Source organism: Manis pentadactyla, chromosome 2 (assembly GCF_030020395.1).
Source record: "Manis pentadactyla isolate mManPen7 chromosome 2, mManPen7.hap1, whole genome shotgun sequence".
Taxonomy (NCBI): domain Eukaryota; kingdom Metazoa; phylum Chordata; class Mammalia; order Pholidota; family Manidae; genus Manis; species Manis pentadactyla.
The window spans coordinates 112,014,038-112,034,218 of NC_080020.1; the positions used below are offsets into that span (position 1 = coordinate 112,014,038).

The following is a 20,181-nucleotide window of genomic DNA, read 5'->3' on the forward strand; positions in this document are numbered from 1 at the left end:
AAACTGGTGATAGCTTTTATGATTCAGGGCTAAGGTTGTGGCCAAAATGACAGAGGTTCTCAGCTGGAAACTTTGGAGCCAGCCAGCCCTGACTGTAACTACTATGTGGTCAAGTTTGGCCAGTTATTAATTTTTTTCTGCCTGCTGTGGCTTTGTATGTTTCCTTCATTCATCTACCTAGCCAGTATTTATAGAGGGCCTGCTATGTGTCTAGTAGTATATTAAGCAGTGGGAATGACTGAAATGAACAATTTACCCTTAAGTTGCCCATGATCTGGAGGAGAGATAACAACTAGCACTTCTCTTGTTGTGTTGCATGGTTGGTGCTGGGCAAGCACAGAAGAGCACTTCACACAACCTGAGGCTGAGTGCAAGCATTAGTCTGGGGAAAACATGGATGAGTTGACATTTAAAATTGCTAGAAATTGGCCAATTAAAGTACTGGGAATGGTTTAATAAAGGATACAGCATTCTAAAAGCAAAAAGGCACGAGAAACCTTGGCCATTTGGTAAACTACAAGGAGTTTAATAAGACTAGATCATGTGATATATGTATATATTATTGGGGATATGCTGGTGAGAATTAAGGTAAGAGGTTGATAGAGAACAGATGATAAAAGAACATACTGTATGCAGTGCCAAGTGATTAAAATTTTATCCTGAAGATAGCTGGATCAGTTAAGATACTTTATGTAGGAAAGAGAAATTTTCAAATGAATATAAGCCATTTGGAAAGATCACTTTGGTACACTGTGGGATGGTCACTTGTAGGAGTGTGGTGTAGAGGTGGATTTTATCTAGAAGCAAGAAGTTTAGTTGAGGAGGTCCTGAACGCAAAACAATATCGAGAGTACTGGAGAATAGAGGTCACTTTTGACAGCTATTTAAAAGATTTAATCAACTGGACTTGTGACTTAATAGATCTGGAGAAAGAAATCTAATGTACTTCTCAGGTTTGGGGATTGTCCAGCTGGGTAAAGAAGAGTGGCATTTAAAGAGATGAGAAGTTCTGGTGAAGAAAACTTTTAAAAATGAGTTCCACTCTAGACCTTTTCATTTAATTTCATTTTCAACTGTATCCATTAGGAATGGCTTCTAGTAATAGAGACTAAAGTAACAATGGCTTCAACAGGAAAGAAGATTATTTCTCTTTCTTATGAAAGAAAGCCAGAAATTGTCAGAATGGTATGGTGTTTCTGTAGACTCTTCAAAAGACCCATACATTATATTTGTTTCTTCAGATCTACCAAGTCGCAAGTCCAGATGGTCAAATCTTTTAAATAGCTGTCAAAAGTGACCTCTATTCTCCAGTACTCTTGTGTAGGAGGGTTCCCTTTCTCCACTTCCTTAGTTTTTCTACTCCATCATGCTTAGTGCATTGCTTCCAGTCTTACGGCCATTTAATGAGCTAAATGTGGATGCTGGAGCTCCAGCCTTCATATCAGTATTCTAGACAGCAGAAAAGAGAAAGACAAAAGGCAAGGAAAGGTGCACCTCCTAGCTGAGTTAACTCTCTTTAAGTGGCTTTTCTGGATGTCTACATAATAATATCTCTCGGTTCAGAACTTAATCACATTTTCTCATGACTACATCTGACAAGAAATTGTGATCTGGATGCATTGTAACCCCAAATAAAATTGGAATTCTTTTACTCAGGAAGTATGGATAAAGGACAGGCAGTCAATAGGCTCAGTCCTAAACACCTTGCAGATATTTCAAGGCAGTAGTCAGGGGTTCCTATCTTACTGGATAGTATTTCTTTTCCTTTGGGAAGTCTCTTTGACTTACATATATATGTATGTGTATATAGATACATATATATATATGTATCTATATATGTATATATATATATATGTTTGAGTTTTTTTTTTTTTAACATGTTTCCTACTGTTTTATGCCATCTGTACTTGAGATAGATGTCATTAGTGGGTTTTAGTGCTAATATGGTGAGGATTTTCAGCTTTCTTGCGTAAAATCTTAGTCATCCTAGGGCCTGATGAAAGAAAATAAAAATTTTCAAAACTATCAATTTAAAACAGCAAAGTATTGCTGACATTTTCTAAAAAATGTTTGATTGAAGTATATGAAACAGGTACAGAAAAGTTCATGAGCGTATAGCTTGATGAATTTTCATAAACTGAACTCTCCTGTCTACCTATCACCAAGATCAAGAGATTCACCTTGCTAACATGTTTTTAATGTAAGCTTAATTCTTTTCTGTTGAAGGAGGAAGAAGGACATGTTTTCTTCAGACACGTTTTTATCTTTCTCTTTTATACTGCCACCTCTATAACTATAATTTAAATGATGCTCAGGGCTTATGTGATCAGCTAGTAAGAGAAGTACTGAGATGCTCCCACCTACCTGTAAAAGAAAATGAAGATTGTTCAGGTATGCTCTTAAAAAATAAGTATTTTCAATCTTAGTAATTTGTACTTATAGGTTTAGATATGAAATTGCAAACATGTATCATCCCTATTTGAGAATCAAAGCTCAGTAATATAAACTGGCATTCAAAAATTTGCAAATAAATAGTTAAAAACTATTAAATACTAAGTTAACAGTAATTTTTATAGAGTTTATGGCCTCAACAATAGCAAAATATCTTTCTTTTCCAGAAGTAACTTGGTACATATTCAAAACTATTAAGTTCTATATGTGTATAGACTTTCTATCTTGTTACTGTATACCTCAGCACCTACTACTCCTCTAGTGCCTACTGTTCCTATAGTAGGCACTCAAGGGTATCATTAATAAACTTTTTTTCATATAAAGGGGATCTTGAGAAAATTTTATTAGCCTTCAATCAGTATTCATCATTTGGTCACTGTAAGTTTGGAAGAATCATACTATTTCTTCACATTAAAGTTAAAAATACATTGGTACTTTGAAACATCTCAAATTTTTGTCATTCCTATCCTACAGTATTTATAGGACTTTTGCTGTTTGCTCATGATCTTTGTCTTTACAGATTACTTAGCATAACTAAGGAAGACAGATCTTTATCACCCTCCAGGAATCACCCCAGAGATTCTAATGTTACTTCCCTGCCACCACCTTCTCCCTCTACCCTACACATACCTCCCAAAAGAGTCTAATAGTAGTGAGCCATTCTTGCTAATGGGAGTATATCATAATTCCCAGATCTAATGCTCTAGAAAAAGGCATTATGATTCACTTTAGTGGTGTACTTTCTAGATTATCTTTTTAGTAAGTCCTGCCTCCTTTCATCAAAGATAAAAAAATGGAAAGGAAAGGTGGAAGGGAAAATAATGAAATGCTAAGATTGTGAGTCTATCATGGCTGGATTGTTTTTTATAGATCCCTCCATGCTTTTAGATAAAACTAGAAACTTAAAAGTCATCAAGAGTTCTTAAGTATAATGTGCTCACAATTATCTGCTAATTGTTTTTGTTCTCTTTAAGAAGTGTAGATACCTATTTTAAGTTAGAGTGTACAGGCCACAGGTGCTCATCTCAGGAAAAGTTTTAATTTTCTTCTTGTTTGATGTTGAGAACTTAAATATTATTACTTCGGTGTATTTCTTAGTTCTCGAGAAGTCTCACTGTGAGTTTGGAATGACTGGAAATGTTCATCCTGAGGCAGCAGTGAGGGTTATCCAGTCTATGGCTCGATTCATGGCCGCCTACTTCGCCAATCAACTGCTTTACATATTACCACCTCACAATGTGAATGTTCTTCCTCCTCTTCACTTTAAAACAGGTATTATAGTAAATAACTTTCTCACCTTGTTTTTGCACATAATGTTTAAAATAATATTATATAGTGATCATTATTTAGTGGAAATAATGTTCCAACTTAGTGTCTGAAACATAGGAGATACTCACTGACTGAATAAATAAAATCTGAGGACAGTAATTGCTTTGATTTGTTTTTATTGAATATGGATTTATTACATATAAATTTAGGACAAATTGATACTTATAAAGTCTATTTTTAAAGTAAACGGGCTGCAACCTTCATTTATATAAAAATGTAGAAATTTAACACATTTTTGAGTATACTAATTTGGAATTTAATTTTGTTTGGGCAATTAACAATTTTATTTGGGTTGTTTACTTTGTTCTACTTACTCATTTCATTAATAAAGTGGAAATGTACCTAATCTTTGCTAGATAACTTCCCTGCCTTCATGTAGGTAAACATGTCCACACATTTCTGTGACAGTCATTCATTCCACTAATTTTTTTTTTATTAAGATCTCATTAATATACACTCTTATGAAGGTTTCACATGAAAAACATTGTGGTTACTACATTCACGCATATTATCAAGTCCCCCCGAGACCCCATTGCAGTCACTGTCCATCAGCGTAGTAAGATGCCACAGAGTCATTACTTGTCTTCCCTGTGCTACACTGTCTTCCCAGTAACCACCCCCCGACGCCATGTGTGCCAATCATAATACCCCTCAATCCCCTTCTCCTTCCCGTCCCATGAACCCTCCTCCACCTTTCCCCTTTGGTAACTTTTAGTTCCTTCTTGGAGTCTATGAGTCTGCTGCTGTTTTGTTCCTTCAGTTTTGCTCCCTTGTTATACTCCACAAATGAGGGAAATCATTTGGTACTTGTGTATCTCCGCCTGGCTTATTTCACTGAGCATAATACCCTCTAGCTCCATCCATGTTGTTGCAAATGGTAGGATTTGTTTTCTTAAGGATGAGTAATATTCCATTGTGGATATGTACCACATCTTTATCCATTCATCTACTGATGGACACTTAGGTCGCTTCCATTTCTTGGCTTATTGTAAATAGTGCTGTGATAAGCATAGGGGTGCATATGTCGTTTTGACTCTGGGATCCTGATTTCTTAGGGTAAATTCCTAACAGTGGAATTCCTGGGTCATATGGTATTTATTTTTTTTAGTGTTTTGGGGAACCTCCATACTGCTTTCCCAAATGGTTGAACTAATTTACATTCCCAGCAGCAGTGTAAGAGGGTTCACCTTTCTCCACTTCCTCACAAGCATTTGTTGTTGCTTGTCTTTTGGATGTTGGCCATCCTAACTGGTGTGAGGTGATATCTCATTGTGGTTTTAATTTGCATTTCCCTGATAATTAGTGGTATGGAGCATCTTTTCATGTGCCTGTTGGCCATCTGAATTTCTTCTTTGGAGAAGTGTCTGTTCAGATCCTCTGCTCATTTTTTAATCAGGTAATTTGCTTTTTGGGTGTTGAGGCATGTGAACTCTTTATATATTTTGGATGTCAACCCCTTATCGGATATGTCATTTATGAAGATATTTTCCCATACTGTTGGATGCCTTTTTGTTCTACTAATGGTGTCCTTTGCTGTACAGAAGTTTTTAAATTTGGTGTAGTCCCATTTGTTAATTTTTGCTTTTGTTTCCCTTGCCCAAGGAGATATGTTCATGAAAAAGTTGCTCATGCTCATGTTGCTCTCGAAAAAATTCAAGAGAGTATTACCTATGTTTTCTTCTAAGAGTTTTATGGTTTCATGCCTTATATTCAGGTCTTTGATCCTTTTTGAGTTTACTTTTGTGTATGGGGTTAGACAATAATCCAGTTTCATTCTCTTGTATGTAGCTGTCCAGTTTTGCTGACACCAGTTGTTGAAGAGACAGTCATTTCCCCATTGTATATCCATGGCTCCCTTATCATATATTAATTGGCCATACATGTGTGGGTTTATATCTGGGCTATCTATTCTATTCCATTGATTTATGGATCTGTTCTTGTGCCAGTACCAAATTGTCTTGATTACTGTGGCTTTGTAGTAGATCTTGAAGTTGGGGAGCATAATTCCTCCAGCTTTATTCCTCCTTCTCAGGTTTGCTTTGGCTCTTAGTCATCTTTTGTGATTCCATATGAACTTTAGAGCTATTTGCTCTAGTTCTTTGAAGAATGCTGTTGGTATTTTTATAGGGATTGCATTGAATCTGTAGATTGCTTTAGGCAGGATTGTCATTTTGACAATATTAATTTTCCTAAACATGACTTCAGGATGTATTTCCATTTATTGGTGTTGCCTTCAGTTTCTCCCATGAGTGTCTTGTAGTTTTCAGGGTATAGGACTTTCACCTCCTTGGTTAGGTTTATTCCTAGATATTTTATTCTTTTTGATGCAGTTGTGAATGGGATTGTTGTCCTGATTTCTCCTTCTGCTAGTTCATTGTCAGTGTATAGGAACAGAACAGATTTCTGTGCATTGATTTTGTATCCTGCAACTTTGTTGAATTCAGTTATTAGTTCTAGTAGTTTTGGGGTGGAGTCCTTAGATTTTTTTTATGTACAATATCATGTCATCTACAAACAGTGACAATTTAACATCTCCTTAACAATCTGGATGCCTTTTATTTCTTTGTGTTGTCTGATTGCTGTGGGTAGGACCTCCATACTATGTTGAATAAAAGTGGGGAGAGTTGCCACCCTTGTCTTGTTCCTGATCTTACAGGAAAATCTTTCAGCTTTTTGCTTTTAAATATGTTGTTGGCTGTGGCTGTGTCATAAATGGCCTTTATTATGTTGTGGTACTTGCCCACTATACCAACTTGGTTGAGAGTTTTTATTGTGAATGAATGTTGAATTTTGTCAAATGCTTTTTCAGCATCTATTGAAATGATCATATGATTTTTGTCATTTTCATTGATGTGGTGTATGATGTTGATGGATTTTCGAATTGTGTAACCATCCCTGCATCCCTGGAATAAATTCCACTTGATCATGATGGGTAATCCTTTGGATGTACTATTGAATTTGGTTTGCTAATATTTTGTTGAGTATTTTTGTATCTGTGTTCATCAGGGATATTGGTTTCTAATTTTCTATTTCTGTGGGTCCTTGCTGGGTTTTGATATTAGAGTGATGCTGGCCTCATAGAATGAGTTTGGAAGTATTCCCTGCTCTTCTATTTTCTGGAAAACTTTAGGGATGATGGGTATTAGGTCTTCCCTAAATTGTACAATTCAGCAGTGAAGCCATCTGGTACAGGAATTTTATTTTTAGGTAGTTTTTAATTACCAATACAATTTTTTTGCTGGTAATTGGTCTGTTCAGATTTTCTATTTCTTCCTGGGTCAGCTTTGGAAGGTTGTATTTTTCTAGAAAGTTGTCAAATTCTTCTAGATTATCCAATTTGTTAGCATATGATTTTTCATAATATTCTTTAATAATTCTTTGTATTTCTGTGGTATCCATAGTGATTTTTCCTTTCTTTTTTTTTTTAGTGTTATTTTTTTTTTTAGATAATTATTTTTTATTGAAGGGTAGTTGACACACAGTATTACATTACATTAGTTTCAGGTGTACAACATAGTGATTCAACATTTATATACATGACAATTCTAGGTACCAAGTATCACCATACCAAGCTGTTACAATTATCTTGACTATATTCCTTATGCTATACATTACATCCTGGTTACTTATTTATTTTACCATTGGAAGTGTGTACTTTTTTTTTTGTGAGGGCATCTCTCATATTTATTGATCAAATGGTTGTTAACAACAATAAAATTCTGTATAGGGGAGTCAATGCTCAATGCACAATCATTAATCCACCCCAAGCCTAATTTTCGTCAGTCTCCAATCTTCTGAGGCATAACAAACAAGTTCTTACATGGAGAACAAATTCTTACATAGTGAATAAGTTACATAGTGAACAGTACAAGGGCAGTCATCACAGAAACTTTTGGTTTTGCTCATGCATTATGAACTATAAACAGTCAGTTCAAATATGAATACTCATTTGATTTTTATACTTGATTTATATGTGGATACCACATTTCTCTCTTTATTATTATTATTTTTAATAAAATGCTGAAGTGGTAGGTAGATACAAGATAAAGGTATAAAACATAGTTTAGTGTTGTAAGAGAGCAAATGTAGATGATCAGGTGTGTGCCTGTAGACTATGTGTTAATCCAAGCTAGACAAGGGCAATAAAACATCCACGGATGAAGAAGATTTCTCTCAGAACGGGGGGGTGAGGTTCTAAGCGTCACCTCTGTTGATCCCCAATTTCTCACCTGATGACCTCCCTGCGACTGTGCCTGTCTTAAGTTGTTCCTCCCTTGAGGAATCTTACCCGTCTCTGGCTAACCAGTCATCTTCCGGGGCCATACAGGGAAATGTAAAGTTGGTAAGTGAGAGAGAAGCCTTATTGTTTGAAATGGTTAGCTTTCTATTTCCTTGCATATTTATGCCCTGTAGCTTCTATGCCCAGCATTTGTCTTGAGGTATCTTTACCACTTGGAAGAATTATGATACTCGGTAAATTTGATATGAGGCACGAATTCTATTTAAGGGTTGTAATTAGGAAGGAAGAAGAAAAGCTATAGAAGTAGCAGGCGGAAGAAAACATGGGAAGATTGATTATTTCTTTGACATATCTTCTTGTAGAGTAACTTCAGGATGTATAGGTTTTAAGCCACTACTTAAATTGTGCACACACATTAACATAATAGGAGTATAGTTACATAACCAAAGCATATCTGTATTTACCAGTCATCTCCAGTGAAACCAAGAAAACCAGATAGGCACCTTAGGCATTTGTGAAAACTTATCTATGATATGGTGGATATTGTCCAACTGAACTTGAACAGTCTGAGAGAAATCAGACAAATTAAAACAACTCATTCCTGGGGAATGTTCACATCCTTATGTTCTTTTAACAGTAAATAGTCTGTAGTTGTAAGATTTTGGAGCGCTACAATTTGCACTTCTCCTAATTCTTGATTGAGTTCCAACAGTATAGATCCAGTCAAATTTGTTGTTTTACTGTATGCACAGGCCAGCTTAGATATCTCCTTCTTCATTCCCATGGCAAGTCCAGGAACTGGTGGGATGAGTGCATCTACAGCTGTAGCAGTGCGTGGATCTTTGTTGGGGTTTTTTGATGATCATCTTCTGGCATGAGTCTTCCAGAGAGCGCTGATGTTGGAAGTTCTTTTTCATATCGTATCTTAGTTCATTTTTGTGGTAGCCCAATTAGGCTTTGATCCTCTGTATAAACACAAACAGACCTTTTGCCTACACTTTTATATGCCCTTTATACCCTTGTGTAGAACTCATTGGAGGTTACCACACAGGAACTGCCTTTTTTTTTTTTTTTTTTGTATCACTAATCTACACTTACATGACGAATATTATGTTTACTAGGCTCTCCCATATACCAGGTCCCCCCTATAAACCCCTTTACAGTCACTGTCCGTCAGCATAGCAAAATGTTGTAGAATCACTACTTGCCTTCTCTGTGTTGTACAGCCCTCCCTTTTCTCCCACCCCCCCATGCATGCTAATCTTAATACCCCCCTACTTCTCCCCTGCTTATCCCTCCCTACCCACCCATCCTCCCCAGTCCCTTTCCCTTTGGTACCTGTTAGTCCATTCTTGAGTTCTGTGATTCTGCTGCTGTTTTATTCCTTCAGTTTTTCCTTTGTTCTTATATTCCACAGGTAAGTGAAATCATTTGGTATTTCTCTTTCTCCGCTTGGCTTGTTTCACTGAGCATAATACCCTCCAGCTCCATCCATGTTGCTGCAAATGGTTGGATTTGCCCTTTTCTTATGGCTGAGTAGTATTCCATTGTGTATATGTACCACATCTTCTTTATCCATTTATCTATCGATGGACATTTAGGTTGCTTCCAATTCTTGGCTATTGGAAATAGTGCTGCGATAAACATAGGGGTGCATTGGTCTTTCTCATAGTAGATAGCTGCATTCTTAGGGTAAATTCCTAGGAGTGCAATTCCTGGGTCAAATGGTAAGTCTGTTTTGAGCATTTTGATGTACCTCCATACTGCTTTCCACAATGGTTGAACTAACTTGCATTCCCACCAGCAGTGTAGGAGGGTTCCCCTTTCTCCACAGGCTCGCCAACAGTTGTTGTTGTTTGTCTTTTGGATTGCAGCCATCCTTACTGGTGTGAGGTGATACCTCATTGTAGTTTTAATTTGCATATCTCTGATAATTAGCAATGTGGAGCATCTTTTCATGTGTCTGTTGGCCATCTGTATTTCTGTTTTGGAGAACTGTCTGTTCAGTTCCTCTGCCCATTTTTTAATTGGGTTATTTGTTTTTTGTTTGTTGAGGCGTGTGAGCTCTCTATATATTCTGGATGTCAAGCCTTTATCGGATCTGTCATTTTCAAATATATTCTCCCATACTGTGGGGTTCCTTTTTGTTCTATTGATGGTGTCTTTTGCTGTACAGAAGCTTTTCAGCTTAATATAGTCCCACTTATTCATTTTTGCTGTTGTTTTCCTTGCCCGGGGAGATATGTTCAAGAAGAGGTCACTCATGTTTATGTCTAAGAGGTTTTTGCCTATGTTTTCTTCCAAGAGTTTAATGGTTTCATGAATTACATTCAGGTCTTTGATCCATTTTGAGTTTACTTTTGTGTATGGGGTTAGATAATAGTCCAGTTTCATTCTCCTACATGTAGCTGTCCAGTTTTGCCAGCACCATCTGTTGAAGAGACTGTCATTTCGCCATTGTATGTCCATGGCTCCTTTATCAAATATTAATTGACCATATATGTCTGGGTTAATGTCTGGATTCTCTAGTCTGTTCCATTGGTCTGTGGCTCTACTCTTTTGCCAGTACCAAATTGTCTTGATTACTATGGCTTTATAGTAGAGCTTGAAGTTGGGGAGTGAGATCCCCCCTACTTTATTCTTCTTTCTCAGGATTGCTTTGGCTATTCGGGGTTTTTGGTGTTTCCATATGAATTTTTGAATTATTTGTTCCAGTTCATTGAAGAATGTTGCTGGTAGTTTCATAGGGATTGCATCAAATCTGTATATTGCTTTGGGCAGGATGGCCATTTTAACGATATTAATTCTTCCTAGCCATGAGCATGGGATGAGTTTCCATCTGTTAGTGTCCCCTTTAATTTCTCTTAAGAGTGACTTGTAGTTTTCAGAGTATAAGTCTTTCACTTCTTTGGTTCGGTTTATTCCTAGGTATTTTATTTTTTTGATGCAATTGTGAATGGAGTTGTTTTCCTGATTTCTCTTTCTGTTGGTTCATTGTTAGTGTATAGGAAAGCCACAGATTTCTGTGTGTTGATTTTGTATCCTGAAACTTTGCTGTATTCCGATATCAGTTCTAGTAGTTTTGGGGTGGAGTCTTTAGGGTGTTTTATGTACAGTATCATGTCATCTGCAAATAGTGACAGTTTAACTTCTTCTTTACCAATCTGGATTCCTTGTATTTCTTTGTTTTGTCTGATTGCCATGGCTAGGACCTCCAGTACTATGTTAAATAACAGTGGAGAGAGTGGGCATCCCTGTCTAGTTCCCGATCTCAGAGGAAATGCTTTCAGCTTCTCGCTGTTCAATATAATGTTGGCTGTGGGTTTATCATAGATGGCCTTTATTATGTTGAGGTACTTGCCCTCTATTCCCATTTTGCTGGGAGTTTTTGTCATGAATTGATGTTGAACTTTGTCAAATGCTTTTTCAGCATCTATGGAGATGATCATGTGCTTTTTGTCTTTCTTTTTGTTGATGTGGTGGATGATGTTGATGGACTTTCGAATGTACCATCCTTGCATCCCTGGGATGAATCCCACTTGGTCATGGTGTATGATCCTTTTGATGTATTTTTGAATTCGGTTTGCTAATATTTTGTTGAGTATTTTTGCATCTACGTTCATCAGGGATATTGGTCTGTTGTTTTCTTTTTTGGTGGGGTCTTTGCCTGGTTTTGGTATTGGGGTGATGTTAGCTTCATAGAATGAGTTTGGGAGTATCCCCTCCTCCTCTATTTTTTGGAAAACTTTAAGGAGAATGGGTATTATGTCTTCCCTGTATGTCTGATAAAATTCCGAGGTAAATCCATCTGGCGCGGGGGTTTTGTTCTTTGGTAGTTTTTTGATTACTGCTTTAATTTCATTGCTGGTAATTGGTCTGTTTAGATTTTCTGTTTCTTTCTGGATCAATGTTGGAAGGTTGTATTTTTCTAAGAAGTTGTACATTTCTCCTAGGTTTCCCAGCTTGTTAGCATATAGGTTTTCCTAGTATTCTCTAATAATTCTTTGTATTTCTGTGGGGTCCGTCGTGATTTTTCCTTTCTCGTTTCTGATACTGTTGATTTGTGTTGACTCTCTTTTCTTCTTAATAAGTCTGGCTGGAGGCTTATCTATTTTGTTTATTTTCTCGAAGAACCAGCTCTTGGTTTCATTGATTTTTGCTATTGTTTTATTCTTCTCAATTTTATTTATTTCTTCTCTGATCTTAATTATGTCCCTCCTTCTGCTGACCTTAGGCCTCATGTGTTCTTCTTTTTCCAATTTCGATAATTGTGACATTAGACCATTCATTTGGGATTGCTCTTCCTTTTTTAAATATGCTTGGATTGCTATATACTTTCCTCTTAAGACTGCTTTTGCTGTGTCCCACAGAAGTTGGGGCTTAGTGTTGTTGTTGTCATTTGTTTCCATATATTGCTGGATCTCCATTTTGATTTGGTCATTGATCCATTGATTATTTAGGAGCGTGTTGTTAAGCCTCCATGTGTTTGTGAGCCTCTTTGCTTTCTTTGAGCAGTTTATTTCTAGTTTTATGCCTTTGTGGTCTGAAAAGTTGGTTGGTAGGATTTTAACATTTTGGAATTTTCTGAGGCTGTTTTTGTGGCCTAGTATGTGGTCTATTCTGAAGAATGTTCCATGTGCACTTGAGAAGAATGTATATCCTGTTGCTTTTGGATGTAGAGTTCTATAGATGTCTAGTAAGTCCATCTGCTCTACTGTGTTGTTCAGTGCTTCCGTGTCCTTACTTATTTTCTGCCTGGTGGATCTATCCTTTGTGGTGAGTGGTGTGTTGAAGTCTCCTAGAATGAATGCATTGCAGTCTATTTCCCCCTTTAGTTCTGTTAGTATTTGTTTCACATATGCTGGTGCTCCTGTGTTGGGTGCATATATATTTAGAATGGTTATATCCTCTTGTTGGACTGAGCCCTTTATCATTATGTAGTGTCCTTCTTTATCTCTTGATACTTTCTTTGTTTTGAAGTCTATTTTGTCTGATATTAGTACTGCAACCCCTGCTTTCTTCTCGCTGTTGTTTGCCTGAAATATGTTTTCCCATCCCTTGACTTTTAGTCTGTACATGTCTTTGGGTTTGAGGTGAGTTTCTTGTAAGCAGCATATAGATGGGTCTTGCTTTTTTATCCATTCTATTACTCTGTGTCTTTTGATTGGTGCATTCAGCCCATTAACATTTAGGGTGAGTATTGAAAGATATGTACTTATTGCCATTGCAGGCTTTAAATTCGTGGTTACCAAAGTTTCAAGGTTAGCCTCTTTAGTATCTTACTGCCTAACTTAGCCCGCTTATTGAGCTGTTATATACAGTGTCTGGAGATTCTTTTCTTCTCTCCCTTCTTATTCCTCCTCCTCGCTTCTTCATATGTTGGGTGTTTTGTGCTGTGCTCTTTCTAGTAGTGCTCCCATCTAGAGCAGTCCCTGTAAGATGTTCTGTAGAGGTGGTTTGTGGAAAGCAAATTCCGTCAGCTTTTGTTTGTCTGAGAATTGTTTAATCCCACCATCATATTTGAATGATAGTCGTGCTAGATACAGTATCCTTGGTTCAAGGCCCTTCTGTTTCATTGTATTAAATATATCATGCCATTCTCTTCTGGCCTGTAGGGTTTCTGTCGAGAAGTCTGATGTTAGCCTGATGGGTTTTCCTTTATAGGTGACCTTTTTCTCTCTACCTGTCTTTAAAACTCTTTCCTTGTCCTTGATCTTTGTCATTTTAATTATTATGTGTCTTGGTGTTGTCCTCCTTGGATCCTTTCTGTTGGGGGTTCTGTGTATTTCCGTGGTCTGTTCGATTATTTCCTCCCCCAGTTTGGGGAAGTTTTCAGCAATTATTTCTTCTAAGATACTTTACATCTCTTTTCCTCTCTCTTCTTCTTCTGGAACCTCTATAATACGGATTTTGTTCCTTTTGGATTGGTCACACAGTTCTCTTAATATTGTTTCATCCCTGGAGATCCTTTTGTCTCTCTCTATGTCAGCTTCTATGCGTTCCTGTTCTCTGGTTTCAGTTCCATCCATGGCCTCTTGCGTCCTATCCATTCTGCTTATAAACCCTTCCAGAGTTTGTTTCATTTCTGTGATCTTTCTGGCATCTGTGATCTCCCTCCAGACTTCATCCCATTTCTCTTGCGTATTTCTCTGCATCTCTGTCAGCATGTTTATGATTCTTATTTTTAATTCTTTTTCAGGAAGACTGGCTAGGTCTGTCTCCTTCTCTGGTGTTGTCTCTGTGATCTTTGTCTGCCTGTAGCTTTGCCTTTTCATGGTGATAGGAATAGTCTGCAGAACTGGGACGAGTGACGGCTGGAAGAACTTCCTTTCTTGTTGGTTTGTGGCCCTCCTCTCCTGGGAGAACAGCGACCTCCAGTGGCTTGTGCTGGGCAGCTGCGTGCAGACAGGGTTTCTGCTTCCTGCCCGGCTGCTATGGAGTTTATCTTCGCTGTTGCTGTCGGCGTGGCCTGGCTTGGGCAGCTGTTCCAAAGTGGTGGAGTCGTGTTGGAGGGGGAGCAGCTGGGAGGCTATTTATCTCTGTAAGGGGCCTACCTGCTCCGTGCAGCCCAGGGGTTAGGGTGCCCAGAGATCCCCGGATTCCCTACCTCTGGATTAAGTGTCCCACCCTCCCCCTTTAAGACTTCCAAAAAGCACCCGCCAAAACAAAACAGCAACCACAAAGAAAAAAAAAAAAAAGTGGCCACTCATTTTTCTTTATTCTCCGGTGCTAGCCTCAGGCATCTGCTCACCAGTCTTGGTACCCTGTTTCCCTAGTATTGGGGTCCCTATTCCTTTAAGACTTCCACAAAGTGCTCGCCAATACAAAACAGGAAAAAAAAAAATGGTCGCTCGTTTTTCTGGTGTCCTCCAGTGCCAGGCCACTGGTGCCCACTCACTGTTCTTGCTGCCCTGTTTCCCTAGTATTGGGGTCCCTATCCCTTTAAGACTTCCAAAAAGCGCTCGCCAAAGCAAAACAAAAACGAAAACAAACAAACAAACAGAAAAATTGGTTGGTCGCTTTTCTTTTGTCCTCCGGCGCCTGGCCTCCGGTGCCCACTCACTCTTCTTGCTGCCCTGTTTCCCTAGCCTCAAGGGCCCCCTGGGCACGTACTATGTCTGCACTCTGGCCCGGATGACTGGGGCTGGGTGTTCGGCAGTCCTGGGCTCCGTCTCCCTCCCGCTCTGCCTATTCTTCTCCCGCCGGGAGTTGGGTGGATGGGCGCTCGGCTCCCGCTGGGCCGGGGCTTGTATCTTACCCCCTTCGCGAGGCGCTGGGTTCTCTCAGGTGCGGATGTGTTCTGGATATTGTCCTGTGTCCTCTGGTCTTTATTCTAGGAAGGGTTGTCTTTGTTATATTTTCATAGATATATGTGGTTTTGGGAGGAGATTTCCGCTGCTCTACTCACGCCACCATCTTCCGCCCATCCCCCCGATTTTTCCTTTCTTATTTCTGATTCTGTTTATGTGTGTAGACTCTGTTTTTTTCTTGATAAGTCTGGCTAGGGGTTTATCTATTTTATTAATTTTCTCAAAGAACTAGCTCCTGCTACCATTGTTCTTTCTGTTGTTTTATTCTTCTCAATTTTATTTATTTCTGCTGTGATCTTTATTATGTCCCTCTTTCTACTGACTTTGGGCCTCATTTGTTCTTTTACCAGTTTCATTAATTGTGGCTTTAGTCTGTTTATATGGGATTGTTCTTTCCTGAGGTAAGCCTGTATTGCAATAAACTTCCCTCTTAGCACGGCCCTGCTTTGTTCCCCAGATTGTGCGGTGTTGAATTATTGTTTTCATTTGTCTACATATATTGCTTGGACTGTGTTTTAATTTGGTCATTGATCCATTGATTATTTAGTAGCATTTTGTTAAGCCTCCATGTGTTTGTGGGATTTTTTGGTTTCTTTGCATAATTTATTTCTAGTTCCATACCTTTGTCATCTGAGAAGCTGGTTTTCACAATTTCAGTCTTTCTGAATTTACTGAGGCTCTTTTTGTGGTCTTGTACATGATCTATTCTTGAAAATGTTACATATGCCCTTGAGAGGAATGTGTATCCTACTGCATTTGGGTGGAATATTACGTAGATGTCTGTTAGGTCCATTTGTTCTAATGTGTTGTTTAGTGACTCTGTGTTCTTATTTATTTTCTGTCTGGTTGATCTGTCCTTTGGAGTGAGTGATGTGTTGAAGTCTTCTAAAATGAATGCATTGCATTCTGTTTCTCCTTTAATTCTGCTAGTATTTGTTTCACGTATGTAGGTGCTTCTGTGTTGCACGCATAAATATTTATAATGATTATATCCTCTTGTTGGACTGACCCCTTTATCATTATGTAATGTCCTTCTTTGTCTCTTGTGACTTTCTTTTTTTTGAAGTCTATTTTATCTGTTACAACTGTTTTGTCTGTTACAACTGTTTTTTCTGCAATTCCTGCTTTTTTCTCCATATTAATTGCATGAAATATCTTTTTCTATCCCTTCACTTTTAGTCTGTGTATGTCTTTGGGTTTCAAGTGAGTCTCTTTTAGGCAGCATATAGATGGGTGTTTTTTTTAATCCATTCAGTGACTCTATATCTTTTGATTGGTGCATTCAGACCATTTGTATTTAGGGTGATTATTGATATGTATGTAGTTATTGCCATTGCAGGGTTTAGATTTGTGGTTACTTAAGTTTCAAGGGCAACTTCCTTACTATCCAACAGTCTAGCAACTCACTTAGTATGCTATTAGAAACACAATCTAAAGGTTCTTTTTTTCCCCTCCCTTTTCTTCCTCCTCCATTCTTTGTATATTAGGTATCATATTCTTTAGTCTTGGTCTATCCCTTGACTGACTTTGCGGGTAGTTGATTTAATTTTGCATCTGCTTAGTAATTAATTGTTCTCCTTTCTTTACTGTGGTTTTATTTCCTCTGGTGACAGCTATATAGCCTTTGGAACACTTCCATCTATAGCAGTCCCTCCAAAATACAGTGTAGAGACGGTTTGTGGGAGGTAAATTCTGTCAGCTTTTGCTTATCTGGAAATTGTTTAATCCCTCCTTCAAATTTAAATGGTAATCTTGCTGTGTAGAGTATTCTTGGTTTGAGGCCCTTTTGTTTCATTTTGTTGAATGTATAATGACACTCCCTTCTGGTGTGTAACGTTTCTGCTGAGAAGTCTGATGATAGCCTGATGGGTTTTCCTTTGTATGTTATCTTATTTATCTCTCTGGCTGCTTTTAATAGTCTTTTCTCATCCTTGATCTTTGCCATTTTAAATACTATATGTCTTGGTGTTGTCTTCCTTGGGTCCCTTGTGTTGGGAAATCCGTGCACCTCCTTGGCCTGAGATTCCCCTTCCCCAGGCACCTCCTTCCCCAGATTGGGGAAGTTTTCAGAAATTACCTCTTCAAGGACACTTAATCTTTTTTTTTTTTTTGAGAGGGCATCTCTCATATTTATTGATCAAATGATTATTAACAACAATAAAATTCTGTACAGGGGACTCAATGCACAATCATTAATCAACCCCAAGCCTAGTTCTCAACAGTCTCCAATCTTATGAAGCATAATGAACATGTTCTTACATGGTGAACAAATTTTTACATAGCGAATAAGTTCTTACATGGTGAACAGTGCAAGGGCAGTCATCACAGAAAATTTCTGTTTTGATCACGCATTATGAACTATAAACAATCAGGTCAAATATGAATATTCGTTTGATTTTTATACTTGATTTATATGTGAATCCCACATTTCTCCCTTATTATTATTATTGTTATTATTATTATTATTTTTTTAAATTAAATGCTGAAGTGGTAGGTAGATGCAAGATAAAGGTAGAAAACATAGTTTAGTGCTGTAAGAGGGCAAATGTAGATGATCAGGTGTGTGCCTATAGACTAAGTATTAATCCAAGCTAGACAAGGGCAACAAAACATCCACGGATGCAGAAGATTTCTCTCAAAAGAGGGGGGGTGGGGTTCTAAGGCTCACCTCTGTTGATCCCCAATTTCTTACCTGATGGCCCCCCTGGGACTGTGCCTGTCTTAAGTTGTTCCTCCCTTGAGGAATCTTACCCGTCTCTGGCTAACCAGTCATCTTCCGGGGCCATACAGGGAAATGTAAAGTTGGTAAGTGAGAGAGAAGCCTTATTGTTTGAAATGGTTAGCTTTTTATTTCTTTGCAGATTTATGCCCTGTAGCTTCTATGCCCAGCATTTGTCTTGAGGTATCTTTACCAGTTGGAAGAATTATGATACTTGGTAATTTCATTATGAGGCATGAATTCTACTTAAGGGTTGTAATTAGGAAGGAAGAAGAAAAGCTATAGAAGTAGCAGACGGAAGAAAACATGGGAAGATTGATTATTTCTTTGACATATCTTCTTGTAGAGTAACATAAGCATGTATAGGTTTTAAACTACTAATTAAATTGTGCACACACATTAAGATAATAGGAATACAGCTGCATAACCAAAGCAGACCTACAATTACCAGCCATCTCCAGTGAAACCCAGAAAACCAGTTAGGCACCCTAGGCATTTGTGAAAACTTATCAATGATATGATGGAAATTTTCTAACTGAATTTGAATAGTTTGAGAAAAATCAGACAAATTAAGACAACACATTCCTGGGAACTGTTCACTTCCCATATGTTCTTTTAACAGTAGATAGTCTGTAGTCTCAAGATTTTGGAGCGCTGCAACTAGCACTTCTCCTAATTCTTGGTTGAGTTCCGACAGTATAGATCCAGTCAAATTTGTTGTTTTACTGTATGCATAGGCCAGCTTAGATATCTCCTTCATTCCAATGTTTTTTTTGACACTTTATCTTTTTTTCTCTCTCTTCTACTTCTGGTACTCCTGTAATGTGAATATTGTTCCGCTTCGATTGGTTGCAGTGTTCTCTCAATATTCTTTCATTTCTATAGATCTTTTTTTCTCTCTGTGCCTCAGCTTCTTTGTATTCCTGTAGTCTAATTTCTAGTCAATTTACCATCTCCTCCACTATATCTAGTCTGCTTTTCAATCCCTCCGTTTTATGTTTCATTTGTTATATTGTATTCCATAATGATTGAATCTCCATCTGGAATTCTTCCCTGAGTTCTTGAATATTTTTGGGTACCTCCATTAGCATGTTTATGATTTTTATTTGAAATCTCTCAGGAAGGTTTATGTGTTCAGTTTCACTTGGACCTTTTTCTGGTGTTTCTGGGATTTTGGGTTGAACCAGGTTCCTTTGACGTTTCCTATTCGTTTGTGGCTCCCTCTAGTGCCCAGAAGGTCTACTCTCTGGAGCTGCTCAGTCCCTGGAGCGATGTTTGGGATTGCAGGGGTGCGGCTTTGGTGCCCTGTTCCGTGAGGTCTGTTCTCTTCTCCAGGTTTATGCAGTCTGGCACAGCGTTCTCTCCTGCTGCTAATTCAGAATTAGTTGTATTAATTATATTTTCATATTATATGTGGTTTTGGGAGGAGGCCTCTGTCTCACCACTCACACCGCCATCTTTAAGCCAATAACCTCATTCTACTAGTTTTTATTAAGTGTTTGCTATGTGGCAGCTTGTGTTTTGGGTGCTGGAAATATGTTAGCTTGTACTATATGAGCTTAGTGTAGTGAAAATGTGTACGTTTTTTTTTGTTTTGTTTTGTTTTGATATGTGAAACAGACTTAACTGCCATGTCATGAATAAAGCAGACAAAATATTTGTTCTTTTATGGAGCTTACATGTAATAGGTTAGGCAAAAAATTAAAAAAATTAATACATAAGATATATCAAATGGCAATCATTTTTATGTAGAGAATTGAAACAGAGTAATGCAGTGTGACTGAATGGCTATTTCAGATGGTGCATATAGGGAGGAACTCTCTGAGACGAGGACATTTAGGGTGAACTCTTGATGACTAGAAAGAGCCAACCACAGACACATTAAGACATAAAACATTCTCACTTGAGCTTGTGCAAGAGCCTCAGAACAAAATAAAAGTTTATGTATTTGAGAAACTGAAAGACTGGTGTGGCTTGATCATAGAATGTGAGATGGAGAGTGATGTGAGATGAGTCAGAGATGGACAGGAGCCAGACAATGTAAGCCAGCATAAGGAATCTTATTTTAAGTAAAATCGGAAGTTGTTGAAGGGCTTTACTGAGGAAGTAATATGAACTGACAAATATGTGCA

General features: G+C 37.9%; 1 protein-coding gene across 6 annotated transcripts in view; it reads left to right on the forward strand.

Annotated features, from left to right (window-relative positions):
• CPLANE1 (ciliogenesis and planar polarity effector complex subunit 1) overlaps window positions 1–20,181 on the forward strand; it is a 202,807-nt gene that overhangs the window by 27,796 nt on the left and 154,830 nt on the right. For all 6 annotated transcript variants that reach the window (XR_008995195.1, XR_008995199.1, XM_057495746.1 and 3 more), the window contains exons 15-16: window positions 2,227–2,391; window positions 3,550–3,723. Coding sequence is in view for 4 of the 6 variants with exons in the window: in XM_057495746.1 (XP_057351729.1) it covers window positions 2,227–2,391; window positions 3,550–3,723 (339 nt within the window). In the remaining 2 variants the exon portion in view is untranslated. The remainder of the gene's footprint in view (window positions 1–2,226; window positions 2,392–3,549; window positions 3,724–20,181) is intronic.